At 45.2% G+C, this 17,239-nt stretch overlaps 1 protein-coding gene across 1 annotated transcript in view; it reads right to left on the bottom strand.

Annotated features, from left to right (window-relative positions):
- GRIA3 (glutamate ionotropic receptor AMPA type subunit 3) overlaps positions 1 to 17,239 on the bottom strand; it is a 139,718-nt gene that overhangs the window by 13,394 nt on the left and 109,085 nt on the right. Inside the window, exon 11 of the mRNA XM_044427159.1 lies at positions 10,947 to 11,323. Coding sequence (XP_044283094.1) covers positions 10,947 to 11,323 — 377 coding nt within the window. The remainder of the gene's footprint in view (positions 1 to 10,946; positions 11,324 to 17,239) is intronic.

Genomic DNA, 17,239 nt, shown 5'->3' with positions numbered 1-17,239 from the left:
CATTACGTTCAGTGGGGCTTAAACCCAGGTAAATGAGTGTGGGTCACATCTTAAGGACCATCCCCAGTACCTTTTTCTTCATTTAGTTTATTCCCCTTAGCATGGACCCTTGGATGATCTGAATAAATGACGTAAATTCAATGAATAATTTAATATATTCATTGAATGGTTAAGGAGAGAGAGAAAAGCTACCCGTGATCTTTCTTGATCTGGCCCTATTGGGAATTTGAGACTCCAGCAATGTGAGGGGCCCTTCTAGTGTACTTTATGTTAATTAGAATTTGTATGCTGAAAACTCCCCGTTCCAAAGCATACATATTTTTAGTTAGTAATCTAGTTGCTGTCAGAATTCCATTTCTGCCAGCATGGTCGCAGAAGAGAATTGCAAATATTTAGTCTCTTCTCCCCACCCCCAGAAAGTTTATAAAAATGTAAAATAAAATGATAATGAGCTAAATCAGTGTAAAATATATTAAGTATGCAGCTACACAGAACCTTACTTTTATAACCCACACAAATTTGGTGGTGGCAAAGCTAATTATTTTAGCCATTACTAAATTAAATATTGTACCCTGAAATGATCAGTCGGCAGGCCTGCACTGGCAAGCCTCTTTCTTAACAGCATGATAGCAATATGTCTGTACATCAGAGAAACACAGAAACAAAGCAAGTCAGAAGGGGTCTCTTGGGCCATCTAGTCTGACTCGAAATAGTTGTGCAGATTTGGAGCTGAGAACTGAATGGCGCTAGTGCGATTTGCACAAACTGAAATTTGTGCAAATCAAGGCTAACTTCTTGTACTGAGTTATCCTTGTAGCATTGAACATGAGAATTATAGAAGCCTCCTCACTGCACATTACGCCCTTTGCCTTGGCCGCCTGGCAGTTTTTGGACAGTTTCAGCTCCACACAATCTGAGATTCAGCTCTACACATTGCACTTATTTTACAGAGTAGAACCTTTAATTCTGCACACCTTTTCCTAGCCTTTTTAAAAACTATGGAACTTCATGGCCTTTTTTAAAAACAGAATTTGGAGTGCTGGCTCAAGTTGTTTCAGGTTGTCAGCACCAGTGCAGGATTGATGGAACAATTCCAGGGTGCTGAGCTGAGGAAATCCATCCATTTTTCACCCCATTCAGATTCCTCACACATCTCTAATGAAAGTTGAGATTCTCCTTTGATTAGGGGACATGCCCTCTAGGCTTTAATCCAGAGGTGGCCTGCGGGCCTCATCCAGTCAGTGAAACTTCCCAGTCAGGGCCACGTAGGGCACCTTCTATGGGCTCCTCTCTCCCCAAGTGCTGCCCCCTGGGGGAGGAGCTATATCTTCATGTTGTCTCCCAACTGTGAAGATACAACACATGGGATTCCACCTGCATGCTGCTCACCTCCCAGTGGGAAGGCAAATGATGTGCAGGGGAATCCATTTGTCACCTCTGGTATCTCTGACATACTGTATTTCCATGTTATCCTGGAAAGAACATGGAGATGGGGGTCCTGCAGCCCTGGAGGTAACATGGCAATTCCCTCGATAGGCAACTTGTGCCCTCAACTGGGATACGAGCAACACATGAATGAGGTGACGGACTTCATAGCCACTTACAGAGCTGGCCCTACCCATTGCTTAGCACACAGCTCATACTCAAACTGGGATCTGAGCCGTGTGTAGGAGGAAAGGGTCCTAGCAGCTGCTCTGTAGGATCATAGGATCTACTTTTGTAGGGAGAAGAAGCAAAGCGGGCAGGCTAGAGTTGGTCACAGGTGAGAAGGGAGCTCCCAGAGGAAACTCCACCTTATGGCATCATCCAGCCCACCAGTCTGGTCTGGTGGTGGGAGGCATCTGTCCCCGGGCCCAGTGTAAGTTTCCAGTCCCTGCCTGATTCATATGTTGATTCAACCGGTGGGCATTAATTTCTCAACAATGTGAGTTTCCTTGTTGCCTTTGTATTTGTTTTCCTCCTAAAGCACTTGCTGAAACTCCCTCCAGTTAACTCAGGACCATCCAACCAATTAGGGAACAATCTTGTTTGCACACACAATATCCAGAGCCCCCAATCATATTGCATGCATCCAGTTCAGAGTGGACGGAGCGGTAGAAATGCTTTGTCCCCCAACCTTCTGCTCTGAGGCCTCCTGGAGCAGGAGGAGGACCGAAGACTGGAGTACCTTCAAGATTCCTTATATCCCGGCAGCTCCAGTCCTCTCTCCTCTTCTGGAATGCCCCATTTACCCCTCTCCGAGGTTGTTTTACCTCCTCTCCAAGGCCTGTGATGTAGGCAGAGATATGGAAGAGAGCAAAAATAGAAACATAGAAACAAAGTGAGTCAGAAGGAGCCTCCTGGGCCACCTAGTCTGTCCCCCAGCTCTACTTGGTTCCACTCCTGTAATCTGCAACATGTGGCTGTCCAATCATTCCTTGAGCACCTTCACCGATGGGGCTTTGACCACCTCCCGTAGAAGCCCATTTCATACCCTTGGGTCTCAACTGTCAGGAAGTACCTCCTGAGATCCAACCTGAAGCCTGCTTCCCTGGGCTTTGACACACTGGAAGGTGTCCTGCCCTCCACTGCAGGGAAGAACAGGTCACAGTCCTCCTCCACATGACATCCCCTCACATACCTGTAAGTTGCTAAAAGATCCCCTGAGTCTCCTCTTCTCCAGGCTGAAAAGACCCACTTTCCTCAATCTCTCTGCATATAACATCCCTTCAGCCCAGCTACCATACTTGTGACCCTGCACTGGACTGATTCTAGCCTAGCTATGTCTTTCCTATAATGTGGAGCACAGAACTGGACACAGTGCTTCAGTTGTGGGTGCACTGGAGTTGAGTACAGAGGTATCAGCACTTCCTTAGATCTGGAAGTCACACTTCTGGCTATATATCCAGGAATGGGATTTGCCTTCTTAACTGCTGGTTCATGTTCAGTCTGCTGTCAACAAGTACCCTGAGATCCCTTTCACAAGTGCTGCTCTCCAGTCACTTGTCCCCCATTCTGTACCTGTGACATCCATTCATATGCCCCAAGTGCAAGACCTTGCCCCTATCCACATTGAACACCATCCTGTTGTCCCCCATCGACTTCCACAGACCGTCCAGATCCCTCTGGTTTAAAAAAGATGCAGAAAAACTAGGAATGGTTCAGAGGAGGGCAATGAAGTTGGTTCAGGGTCTGGAGACTAGGCCCTATGATGAGAGGCTGAGAGAGCTGGGCATGTTTAGCCTCGAGAAGAGAAGACTACAAGGGGATATGCTAGCACTCTGCAAGTACCTCAGAGGCTATCACAAAGAGGAAGGAAAAGACATCTCCTCACCCATCCCAGAGTGCAGGACTTGGAACAATAAACTTAAACTGCAGCACACCAGATTTAGGCTGGGCACCAAGAAAAAACTTTCTCACTGTCAGAGCAATACAACAGTGCAACCAGCTGCCTGAAGAGGTGGTGGGCTCTCCCCCACTAGAGACCTTCAAGGGGAAACTGGGCAGTCACCAGTGGGGTGGTGTGACTTGGTGTCCTACACCAGCAGTGGGATGGACCCGATGGCCTTCTTGGTCCCTTCCAACCCTACTATTCTATGAATCTATGGAACATGAGCTTGTTCTGTCAAGGTGCTCACGGCATAAGAAAAATCTGAACAGTACATTGACATCTCCTACAACTTGGGCAAATTTCCGTTTCACATAAATTCAGCACACCTTCGGCTGAATGAGCAGGCATTCCAAACAATAATATAGGAGTTCCAAAAAGCTTGGTTCCTAAAGAAAAGTTCAGGATAACGACAGTCCGTGGTTTTGCCACCTTTTTATTGCTATGCCCAGCATGGAGTATGTATGTAGGTATGTATGTATGTATTTAGAATATTTATATGCTGTCCTATCGCGAAAGCCTCAGGACAGCTTACATAGATGAAATAACATAAACTATAACATGAATAAATTACAGACCCACACTGGCTGCAGTTAAAAACATGTAAGAGACAATATTAAGACTTATTAAAATATTGCTGAAATAAAAAGGTCTTCTGCCAAGTGGGCAATACAGTTTGGCCAGACACAGGAAGCTCAGCACAAAACCAGCTGCCATTAAGAGCCACTTTGCGGACACAAAAGGATCTTTGGCTTTTTTCATCACTTCAAAGTAAAGAGCATACGTGCATACCTGGAGAGGAAAACATGAGTGGATGCACTGAGATAAAATAATAGCAGGTTAGCAATGAGGACAGGCAAAAGCCTTGCAAACAGTAGAATTTTAATTTTACTCTGAAATGCATTTCTCTGTCCCCCTAAAAATGGTCTTTGGGTACTCTAATTTGGAGCCCTTTTAATTCCACATATGGGTTTTCAAGGCCTAGCTCTTGAAAACCACATATTAAGGGTTCTGTAGCTGACTGCAGGGAAAGAAAATCAGAGATACGACTGGAAATCCAAAGGATCAATGGACTGAAGGGCCTGTTGGCAGGGCATTGGCTTTCTGAGAGGCAAGCCTTTGTTTTTGAAAGCAGTTTGTGATAGGATGCGTGTGCAGGGCTGGTGTAAAGGGAAGTTATGGTTGGGTATCTGCTAAAAACCAACAGGTGCCCCTCAAGACTCAGTTCTCCTTTCTCTGCCTTTCTGTGCATTTCATTATGCAGCCCCAGGGGAGTGCGGCAGTGCTGCAGAATTATGGAAAAAAAACACCAGTGTCTCATTTTGACTCATTCCACCATTTCCAAATAATAGCACTCTCTCCCCAATCTAAAAGTAGCTGTAGAAATGCTCGCACAGAATGGGAGAGGCCCTGGAGGTTGCTGATGCCATGGAAAGTTTCTGCAAAATAGCATGGCCAGATTTGTAGCCCCAGAAGGCCAGGTCTCTCACCCTCCCCAGAACTTGATGTTCTGCGCTCTGAGGTAGGAAGTACTTCTCTCGCTCATCGCCCACCCACCTGCTCACCCACCTGCTCTCACGCGCTCTCTCCCCCCTGCCCCCTACTTCACCGTTTCACGCTTCTTGCATATATTTTGATGCTCTCCTTGAACATCCTGCATTGGGTTGGCTTGGACTGGGTAGGAACCATTCCAAAATTCTAAGGAATACATGGTTCTTGCTTAAAACGACCGAAGCATATCATAGTTTGAAGGTGGGGACACATCTGTGTGACCTGTTTGAGACTTCTCACCCTGGAAATGTGCCAGGGTTGAAAAGAATTGCATAGGTGTAACAGGTAGGGATGGTTGGACACCTAAGAGGGATGGTTTAACTTGGGAGTCCTGCACTGAGCAGGGGGTGGGACACAATGGCCCCCTGGCCCCTTCCAGTTCTACCACTCTAGGATTCTATGAGTCTGTGACAGAGTATTAAATGGGAATTGTGGGGCCTATAAGGCCTTTATAAAACAGGCTGAAGCAAGTATTGCTTGGAAAACAGACAGCTTTAAATATATTTAATTAAGGGAGCTGTTCCAATTCCTTCTGCCTGAATACTAACCAGAAAGTGTTTATTTCAATAGGCTGCTGCACAGAATTAAATAGAAATGGCACCTGTTGTGCTTGCTGCACAACTAATTTCCTATTAAATAAATAAACATAATTTGTGTTGGCTCCATCATGACCAAATATGACCAGGTGGGGTGGAGTGGGGGGGGGGCAGCTAGCACTGAAGGGCTCCCAGGCAAGCTGCCTTCCAGGGCTCCCCTGCCAGACAGCTCATACGCTCACTGCCACCACCCACCCACCCACCCACCCCTTCCTCCTTTAAAAAACAAACACAAAATTAAAGCTGGAATGGTGTTGGTGCTGGTGGCAACACTTCTTCCTTGCCCAGTTCTGTGCTATCCACAAAGGCAGCAGGGCAGGGCCTACAGCATGCCATTTTAAGATAAATTTCCTGAGATTGCCCTGTTGAGCGTTCTGAACCAATCAGTCACTCCTTCTGTGGGGGGCACAGAAGCAGTGAAAAGGGAATCTTTATGCCCCTCCTGTGCCCATGTCCCTCCAAGACAGCACCCAGTTGGTTCAGATCGCTACTACTCAGGAAAGTTTTTAAAAAGTGACATAGTTAAAAAACCTACAATGCACCACAGAAGAGGCTCAGAGTTTGCAGCTGAGATGCTTCCCTTTGCTACTGGTGTTGGGCTGGATTGGGCTACAAGGGAGAGGAGAAGAGCTGCTCCGGCTGACAACTCCACAGCCTTCTTCTGCCATGGTGGCTCTTTGCTGGCCCTCTGAGCGCCGGATGTGTGCCCCAGGAAGGGTCCAGAGCTAGTGGGAAGGGCTTGGCTTCGATGTGCTGGCACCATTCTGGCCTTTGAGGAACTGGTCAGGAGCTGGCCATGGTGCTGAACTGTATCTCCAAAACAGCTCCTTTAACGCTCAGGCTGAAGCATTACTCCCTGAGCAAGGCAGGGCAATTGATTGCAGTCCTTTCACAAAGGCAAACTCAGTGCATGCATGCCAGACATGCTTGCTTCCACACATTGCAGGGTCAGGGTCCAGTGAATGCCTTCTCAATGTACACCAGAAAACATATGCTGGCTAACAGAACTATGGCATTATTCCGTGAAATTCATGGCATGATTATCCAGGACAGCAAAAGTAAGGCTTCCCAGATACTGATTAGCTAATTCCATTTTGAAAAGTCTTATTGAGGAGACACATATATCATCTGGACTATCCATATCAAATAATTACCAGTTATAGAGCTAATTAACCATTAAGATGCACACAGAAGGAGCTGAAAAGTTCTGTATCAAGAAATGGTGAAATGTCATTTCACTTTCACTCAATAAATGTTTTCTAACAAAACCCCTTTTAACTGCAAGGTACACATATAGGAACTTTGTTCTGATGCATTAGAAAACTATCTTATCAAGAAAGAAAAAAAGAAACCCACCAACCTCTTCAAACCTGAGAAGAGTTACAGCCCAGAATCTGCAGAAGGTATTTTCAAGTGTGGGGAAGAACTGCATGAGTGGCCAACACTTGCTAGCTTCCGATCTCCAATCAAAAAGTTGCACAACTGAGAAATAAGCATCCATTTTGCTTTCTGTTTGGCTTTCATTTTGGTAATGAATTTATTCCTGCTGTAAATTCCCAGCAGGTCCCTCCTTTGTAGCTATGCTCATTCTGTGGATCACACACTTCAGATGGACTGGCCGTGAGAGGATAAAATAGGTACAGGGATCCAAAATGCAGCATGTCTATACTTGAAATACCACAATTAATATTAAGGAATACTTTTTGAGCCAATGACCTTATAAGGTCTCTGCCAACACAATTGTGCATGCTGAGAATTATTATGCAATTAACCAGGGGACAGTAGCGACCTACTCGTGTCTATGTAAAAGAAACACTGGACCCTCCCTAGAGGAATCTGTCCTTAGGCATCCTTTCTGATCTGAGATTAGAGATTTCAGTGGGTGTGCAGTTGGAAAGGACATGACCAGCAGCAAGAAGAGAAGCCACTTTCCCCTGTGCTGGCAGGGTCTTCCTGCAAACATCTCCCACCCCTACCCCCAAGTATATGCCCCACACCCTGGTTGTCAACAAATAAACAAAGAGTTAAAAGTACCAAAGTTTTTTTTTGCTTTCTGGAAGCAGAGGATGGCAGTGTATGCATGTGGGAATGGGAAATCTCCAGCCAGTGGGGAACAGCTGAGCATGGACTGCAAACTTTAATAGCGTTAGTTACTCATAAACTGGTATGTATTCCCTGACTTTGATCTTTCACAGGCCTTCCTGAAGCATCTCAAATGGGAATTCTGATAAGAAGGGAACCTGTGCAAAGTGGAGATTGTTGAGCATTTCAAGAGGCTAACAAAAATCCTACGAGATTCTATTTCAGCTGAAGAAAAAGCCTAGCAGAAACAAAATAAAAATAATGCCCACAGCTTTCCATGTGATGGTCCCATGCTTATTTTCCCGGTCCTTTAATGGCTGAACACATGGTCAACAGCAATTTAAATGCTATCACTATGCATTATCTTAATGGCAAGCAAAACAGTGGAATTGCACAAGTCATTTCAGGATTACATTGCAAAGTACCAGACACACAAGGAGGAGGCTAAACGCTACTCAAATACAGGAAGGTTTCAAGATGTTTGGCAGTGCTACACAGGGGCAGACAACCACGTCATGTGATTGGATGCTAAATGTGACTGGCTCGTGGCTACTTGTTTGTGTGAAGCAGATCTGACTGCGACCCTTTAAATATGTATGTTGATCTGTGTTGCTGCAAAGATCACACCGGTCTCCTAAAATGTACCCCCGCAACTGAATCCAGTGCTGGGAACCAGGCAGGTGGACAGGGGAGCAGTTTCTCCCCCTCTCCTACTACTGCAACCACAAGGACATCCCATGAAGATGACTGAAGGGACAATCAAGACAGATAAAAGGGGGCATCCTTCACAAAGTGTGTAATTAAAGGATGGAGTTCACTCGCATGAGATGATGGTCATTACTTTGGATGGCTTTAAAGGAGGATTGGACAAATTCATGGAGGAGAAAGTGATCCATAGCTACTCATCCTGATGTCTATATTCCACCTCCAGATCAGAAGCAGTCAGCCCATGTGCCCCAGTTGTTGGGCATTATGGGTGTTGCACTCCTGTCTTACTTATGGGTCCCTATGGGCCGCTGGCTGCCCACTGTCATGGACCTTGGTCTGACCCAGCAGGGCTCTTGTTTCATTCTTAGGTAAATTATGTAAATGAGCCCCTCCCACTGCTCCACAGCCAATAGCACAATCATATGCACACTCAAAATGAAAAAGAAAAAGCCCCACAATTCCCAGCATTGCTCCACCAGCCATGTTGGCTAGGAGTTTGCAGGAAAGCACAAAAGGAATGAAAGATCTCAAGCTGGATGAAATTTGCTGAATAAACTAGTAGTTTGACCTGATAGAAGGCAGCTTCCAATGACAGTCACTTTCTGATCTAAGCAACAACCTGGGGGCGATGACATGCCTCTAATCCAGCTTGGCACTCTTCCGGATGCTATTCAGTGAGGACGTAGTGAGGTTGGTTTGGTTCTATGGCTTCTGTTTCAGAGATCATGGCCAGGTTTGGACATAACAAAATAAACTATGTTTAAATTACATGCATTAGCTTTATTCTTGTGAGCTTCTTTGCTCTTCTTGGCCCACCCAGGAATGAGGTGCTTCCTTTCCCAGTTGACTGCAGTGTAGCACTTCATCCGAACTCTAAGCTGTGCTTAATCCTAAGTATGGTTGTTTGAAAGTCCCCAGCTTCATAAATATGAGCCTGAAGTGTGCTTAGGCAGGAATAAATGATGGCATATCATTTCATCAAAATGAAGGAATTGTTTCCTATTGAAACAGTCTGATAGACAGAATTAAATATTGCATTTTTAATACTAAGAACTTATTAGAGGGTCACACTTAAAGTAAATGTATGTGCATTTGCTAAAATACTCCGTTGCAATCCCCTATGCCATCTCTTGTTATTTTGGTTAAACAATAAATTCACAATGTTTTTTTTCATGTTGCAACATGGATAGAAACCTGTATAGATTTATTGCTTCTGACAGATTTCATCAACATATTGTAGCAATTTGGCTGAAGAAGCTTTTGACTTCCCAAAGTTCTATCTGACTGAATGTGGTAAAGCTCTAGTTCTGCAAAAGTTACCGAAAGTTTACAAGAAGTGATAAAATTCCCCCCAGAATTGCATGGGGACGCAGACTCAGCACTAGCCTTCTGCTGGCACCTTCGGACGTATTCAACTACGACTCGCACTTCTCCAGTCATGCTGGCTGGAGATAAAGGCAGTTGTAGTCCAACATTTTTGGGAGGCATCAGGTGGGAGAAACATGCCCTATTAGGATTTCTCCCACAAGGAAGGGCCACAGCCTGTACAATTAAAAGCATATGCTGAAATATATGGACTTCAATATATTAGACCACACGTATTAAAGTCTTTTTGCTTCTACTAACGTAGAAACCCGTCTCAATCCAAAGTGGCTAGATGCCCTCCCATGGCAACATTCCTAGTTAACTAATCTGCTTTATCAACACAGAAGACTGAAGCGAACCCACTTCACAGAATCACACACACTTTGTACAATGTACCACAATTCTCAGAGGGCATGTATAGAGGAAAAAGCAGCATATTCAAGGTAACGATACAGTTCAAGAAGGGAGATGGGAAGAAAACAAAGGTGAAAGATATGAAGGAATAGAGAAGAACGTAAAAGGTCAGCATGAGCGATGGTGAGGAACATGGGTGTTTAAAGTGCTGTTGCATGTGGCTTTGCAAAGAATCAGCTCTTATTTTGCAAAGCAGAAATTAAAGTGTTATATGCACCAAGCAGATGACCGTAAAATGAGATATGCAGCAAAAACACGGTAACCCTCCAAGCATTGCTGAAAGATGTAAAAACCCGATGCATTTTACAGTCTCAACATGGTGTATATAAGTTCTGTGGCAGCTATGCATGAAAGAATGGCATCAAAATGTCCTGGGTTAGCTGCATTTGAAGGGTGGCCATGTGTCCTCTTTTACAGAGGAGATTCCTTAGTTGGGAGGGCTGCCAGAGGACCATTCCAGATTTAAAGACATCCTCTATTTGAAGAGTTATCCAGTCCAATTCCAATTTAATGATAGCCATAAGAACTATTGCCAATCAATAGTTAGCACTTGGACAACATCTATATGTATGAATTAGCATATGCAATGACAGCCCTCTTCATCTTCTTTTCTTTTTGGTGATGCCTTTCCTCTTTTGGGACAAATTCATAAATGACCACCCTAGCTTTGAGCTGGTGAATGGTGGGAGGCAATTGTGGCTTGATGGTGGAAGCTTAGCATTAGATGGAATGTCAAAATAAAATTTGGAAAATTGGGAAGGGTTGTTTGAGAAAGAAACATATATGCACCATGGCAGCAGCCCGATGACCATAAAATGCAAAAAGGTGATGACAGTGTGATATGAAAAAGCAAACAAACCAACCTTGGAGAAATATCGCATCCTTGCTGCATAAAGGCACCCAGGGAAAACCAAAGGCTGTTAAATATTCCAAACTCATTGGGTGGATCAGGAGGATTCTGAGGGTCCCGTGGCTCTTCCTGGTTGTCTTCTAAATGCCACTCATAGGGACTGAATCGGCTGACCAGGAACAGAACCACGCTCACGCCAATGTACGCAAAGACTATACACATCCAAATCTCATAAGCCAAAGGATCCAAAAAGGAGAAGACACCCGGTTTAGATTTCTGGGGCTTCTTGATCATGATGGAGATGCCCAGACTCATAAAGGGCTTGGAAAAGTCTATGACTTCTTCTCGGACCAAGGTGATGGTCAGTGGGGCAACAGCTATGTCTGCTCTCTGCAAAGAGAAAGATTACAGACAAGAGAGGGAATTACAGCAGGACATCCCAGGTATTTCAGTTCAGAAACAAAACCTTATATACATGAAGGCTTGAGAGGAGTGGCAATATCCAATGTGCTTGCGAGTGCTAATAGTGTTGTGCTAGCACTGGTTTACGCCATTCATCTTTTGACACGATTGGATATTACCCAGGAAATCTTCAGTCTGAGACAAGTGGCTTTCCATCTTTGTACCTTCAGGGAACATTTTCTGCACAAACGGAAGGGCTGCTCTTGCTGGCCCAGCCCTCTGCAGCTCCGTGTGCCTTCTCCTTTTGGAGGGAAGTCTCGACAAACCCTTACATATCTTCTGAAACATCCCTGCTCGTTGCAAAAGCCTTGGTGCCTACTTCTGGTAGCACACTCTGTTCCTGTGGCATGCCATGAAGGCCTCTTGGGCTTCACTGCACAAACATGGAGCGTCCCCCAGGCTACCCTCCAATTGACCTAAGACTGCCCGTTGCAGAGGATGGCAGTGCAGAATCAGTGGCTTCATTTTTGTCTCAGAGAAACTTGCCCACTCAATGAAGCCCTTAAAGTAATCCCAGGATTCCCCCAGAACACAGTTTGGAAAACACTGACATAATCTATTTCATGTGTTCAAACCACTTCACACAAACAGAGAGAGACATAGAATTTCTTACATTACTTTGCATACCTCAGGATAATTTAGATCCCTTCACAGATCCCTCTGTAGTCCTTACATTAACCTACAAACCTCAGGATTCCTTAATTTATATCACCTGCATTAACCCAGCCATACTTACAATGAATCTCTGAACATAAGCATTATTGCCCACATATTCTGACAAGCATGGCAATCTTATTCCACTATTCCTCCAGCATCTAAGATTCTACAACTCATTGCCTACAGACATTTTTTCAAGAATACATTTGGAGACTTCTTTGTAAAACAGTCAGGAAGCTAAATTCAGGGACCGGGTTCAGACAAGACAAGAGCCCACATTCAAGGACTAAGCATGTGGGTTGTGACAGAACTGTGGATTATTGTATTATATCTGCACTAACCACAAACAACCCATGAAAGGAGCCCACGTTGGCTTGTGAATTGTTCACCATGTTTGTTTGTTTGTTTAATAACCCACTGAGTGTGGGTTATCATGCTATCTGAATGCAGTGCATGACTAATACTGAACCCAGTTCCTTTCCTCAGCTCTTTTACAGGGTATTTCTTGCTTTGGGATACTATTCCATTTTAATATATTTTAACTCAGGTAACGTTGCCTTATTATGTGTTAATTTGCAATTTTGGATGAAGATCCACGATGGAATAAAATCACAGGGGAAAAACTGGAACCAAATGGACCCCAAAGGGGAGAGTGAGAAAATTAGGGTAAAAATGAGGCTATGCATTCAACTGACACAGATCTCATATTGAAGCGATCGTTCCAAAGGTGTGAATTCATTAGGGAAAGGGATACGTCCCAAAATGGAAAGGGATTATGAAACAAGGGGACTGTCTATTGTGCAGCACAGTCAGGCTGCTGGGTCTTCCTGCAGAGAAGAGCACTTGCATTTTTTAAAAAAAAAATGCTCTCAGTAGTGCTCAAAGTGGGGCATGTTGTGGCAAGAAGTGGGGTGGCTTCCTTTCAAAACAGGCCAGATTCCATTTAACCTAAAGCTTATTTTCTCTCTTTTGAGCACAAATATATTTGCAGGCAGAGGTGGGCTTAGGGGGTGGCTAACTAAGGCTAGCGTCCTGAATCTTGCATTTGGAGCCTCAAGGGTCTGAGAGACCCTCTGCTCCACCCTCTCTGCTGAAATAAAGGTACAGAGGCCCTGATGGTCTTTGTTTCATCTGGACCCCACTGAGCCCACATGGGCCTCCCCTCCTGCTGCCCCCTCAAAACTTCCCACCTATGTTTTTTTCACTAAAATCAACTACTCTTACCTCCCTTTCTGTACATTTCTTTCTTTTACAATAGGGGTGTCCTAAGGCAACATGGTCCTTTAAAGACACAAACACAGAGAATTTAGAGCGTATGTAAGCTAGCATGTGCAAATTTGCACATTATTTTGCTCTGTGGGCCCGAGCCTTAAATCCTTTCCTAGCACCACTCCTCTTTGTCAGTCCAGGACCTAGTTCCACTGTCCAGCCTGACCTACAGCAACTTGTGAAGCCAGGAAAGACAGGCATAGGGTGCACACGTGTCCTATTGTACAGAGGACAGTCCTAGTTCATGGTTAGGGAGAAGGTGGCATTCCAGTGGGTTGTGACTTCAGTTCCCAGAAGCCCCTGCCTGCATGGCCAGTGGTTGGGAGGGCTGGGAGTTGATGTCTAGAGAGTGTCTGTCTGCCTACTTCCCGTTTGTACAGGGTAGTCAGAAATAAGTCTTCGGCTTGAAAAGGATGTCTTCTGTTCAAAGAGCTCTCCAGTCCAAGTCTGGCTTAAAGATAAAGACTGGAAGAAGAAAGAACAGCAGCAACCTCGGAGGCATCCACAAGAAGAAGGCATCCAGACAACCGCCTAAGCAGAGACACAGTTGCAGCTTTGCCCACTACAGCGGGGCTAAGTCCTGGGTGGCCCACAGTCCACATGGGAACCCCTCCAATGCCTCATACCAAATGAGCAAGTAATGATAATCATAAATGAAGAAAAGTAGGCAGAGCATCAAAAAGATCAATTTTAGTTTGCCTGTGTGCCCGAAAACTCACATTTATGTATTTATTACATTTTAATACAACCCAACAGCTTAAGCTCTGTGGATAGTACACAACAATTGAAAACATCAAATAAAATTCAAAATGGTTAGAACTACAGTATGAAATAGGATAAAGACTAGAGTCAGACCTAGCAGCAGTGCAAAGAATCAAAACACGATATAGGGTTTGGATAAGACAGAAACTCAACTTCCTGAGAAAATAAGGCCTCCCCTTGTCATTGGAAAGGGAGCCAGGTAGGTGCCAGGTGAGCTCCCTGGGCAGTGCATTCCACAGCTGGGGTGCCTCAACAGAAGAGCCCCTCTTAGCAGGGGCTCCCTCAGAAGTAGGGCTAAGGATGGTTTTCATGCCACGTTTAGCCACGGGATGACTTGATTGCCAGGTTTCAGCCCTTCCTGTCTGCATTTTCTAAACAGCTAAACTTCAGGATGCACGGTGCGTGTGTCTCCCGAATCGGATGAAATTGCCCACCCCATCAAGATGCACTGCATTTCTACTGATAGTTCCTTATTACAGTCTGATCCAGCAAGGCTGCCCTGATGTCCTTAAGTTGGGGTATAACTGGTCAGCTAAGCATTATCTCACATTTCTTTTATCAGTAAGGAAAGATGAGTGGCTTCAGTTAGTTCAATAGGTAAATCTCCCAGGATACACCCTCACCTTTCCAGTGTCTTTGCTTGGAAGGATGCCACTGCTGTTCTCACACTGCTCAGGTAGCACCTCAAAAGGACTCAGTGTGCATATACATTGGCTGTACAGTCTGCCCAGCCTTGTCAGAAATGACTCGTCTGCTGGGACAGTTAAGCACAGAACTGGCAAGCAGAAGCTGAGGCTGTGAACAATGCAGCCAGGCAGCTGGGCATTCTTGGGAGAACCGTTTCACAAGAAGCCTGGTTTCTTTCAGATCAGACTTCTCCAAGAAGGTACGCAAAAAGATTACCATGCATAGAAGGGCAAGAACATTTTTCCTAGACAAGGCAGGCATGGGGCACTGGGAGAAATGGATCAGCCTTTGTCTTTGATTTCTGTAAGAGACTTCAAAGCTCTGGACAGAAAGCAAAGTAAATGAAAGGGTACGTGTGTCAGAATGAGCTGTTTTGTAGAACTTTGCATCTTCAAAATGCCCTGTGGGCATTCTGTATTTAAGGCATGTTCCTCTCCTCCCAACTTCTGATCTATGGCCATATGTCTCCCTCCTGCCTGCTGCTGGGCATGAAATACCATATGAGTGGTTGTATTTCATGATGTTGTGAAGAACCTGGCATAGGAAGCAGAATTAACTTTTGACAACTCTAATTTCACTCCAGAAAGACTTTTCTTGCTGATCAGTCATGGTCTCAATATTATTTCATTTTAAAATATTTTCAATGTATTGTTTTCATTCTTTTTATGTGTTTTAACTTCATATTGCTCACCACTCATAAGCCAGGAAAGCAAAGTTTCTAGTCCTTTTGGATGCAAGGGAAGACTTAAAATGATTGAGCTTTAATCTCAGAGGATGGCTGAATAAGATTGCTAGCAATCAAAGATAAGGTTCAATGCAAATCCACCCTTTGCACTGAAGGCCAAGGAATAAGAGAATCAGTATGCAGAATAAGCAAATTTGCAGTGCCTATTTGCATAATTTATATCAAAGTTAAAGGTGCAACCTCTCTCACTTGCAAAGGTTTTCGTGGGTTCCCTAATGTTTATTAGCACTCCCTGTCCTTTTATGCTTGTCAAGGCAAATCTGTTTCAGCAAATGCTCTTGACTCCGGGTGATCAAAATGCCAAGGGCAGTGGAGTAGAGGCAACCAAGGACTTTACACACCAGTGAGACATTGGCAGCAGGACTTGGGTCCCAGCAAAACACTGCAGGGGTGAAGAGGGTGCAATTTTCAGTAGCTCAGGGTGCTTAGCCATCATCTCACCCATTGATTTTCTCCTGAAAGCTCCTGCCTAGTCCCCCCACCCTCTCTGCAACATGTGGGGTGGGGGGAGGCTTCCAGATGCTTAGCTGGGAAAAAAGCAGCACTTGAATTACTGGAGAAAAAATCCAAGGAAATTCACAGGACCCCGATTTTAGACACTCATGGCCAATTTTGGCTCCCTTGCAGCCTGCTAAAAACAATTCCTTCAGAAGCTGTGGGAAGAAGTCAGGGATTGGTCTTTCTGTAACTGAAGCCCTGGGGAAACATAGCAGACAATAGAAAAGTGGCAAGCCAAGGATGGATCAGACCCTTTCCTGCCTTCCTGTTTTTGCTCCAAGCAACAGTAGACTCATCCCAGTCTCTGGTGCATTGCCAGGTGTGTCGAGTGCCTCATGCAGGGCTCCTTGTCTTTTGTGAAATGACGCTGAAAGGACAAGCATTCTGAGGTTTCTTTCCCTCTTTTCTCATTCAAAAGGCACTGCAAAACCCTCCCGCTCCACCTCCCTGCCCACTCCAAGCAAACACGAGCAGCATCACTGCCTGCCTCATGCCCAGAGGTTCTTTCCTCCCAGTGGAGAGAGGCTGAGAAGTACAATCATGTTCTGGTAACACACCTGGGGCTCTGTGCAACACAACCGAACAGCTGCCTTTGGAATTGTTCTACTCCCCGAAGTACACAGGAGGGTGTTCTGAATGGAGCCAAACAACACCAGGAAGGGCTGGCACACAACGCAGCGGTTTTGTTCCGCCGCAAGTGCTTTCTGATTCTGATGCCTCTGCTGCAGGGGTACAAGCTGAGGGAAAATTGCCAGGGTGGTCCACAAGGAGGGCGAGGGGGTTAGGAGAACTTGACTAAACAGCAGAATGCAGGTCTTGTGTGGGCTGGGAGTGGACAGCTCACAGCCGTCCTGAACTTTGACCTAGAACTCCCACGGGGCTGATGGGAACTGCAGGCCAAAATCACTGGAGGACCACCAGACACCCATCACCAGGTGCAGATGCTGCATTCCACCAAGGGTGGCCCAGGTGGGTGCGCTGGACATCAGGGGGCAATAGAAACACGGCTGCAGAGGAGGGCTGAAGAGATGCTGTGCCATGACGAAGGCAAGCTGGCATGAGGCCAGATAAAGGACGTGGCGTCAGAAGTGGGATATGAACCTGTGCCTAGAACCGTCTTTTGATTTTACCAAATGCTGCATAATCTGCAACTGTGATGGCTCCCTTCCAGAGCGTGCGCCATGATAGGACAATGTATTCAAAGATACCCCAGGTACGACCCTCAG

The sequence above is a fragment of the Varanus komodoensis genome, unplaced genomic scaffold (assembly GCF_004798865.1).
Source record: "Varanus komodoensis strain SLA01 unplaced genomic scaffold, ASM479886v1 scaffold18_3, whole genome shotgun sequence".
NCBI classification, from domain to species: Eukaryota; Metazoa; Chordata; class Lepidosauria; order Squamata; family Varanidae; genus Varanus; species Varanus komodoensis.
The sequence above is the reverse complement of the archived record's forward strand: the minus strand, read 5'-3'. Positions and strand labels throughout refer to the sequence as shown.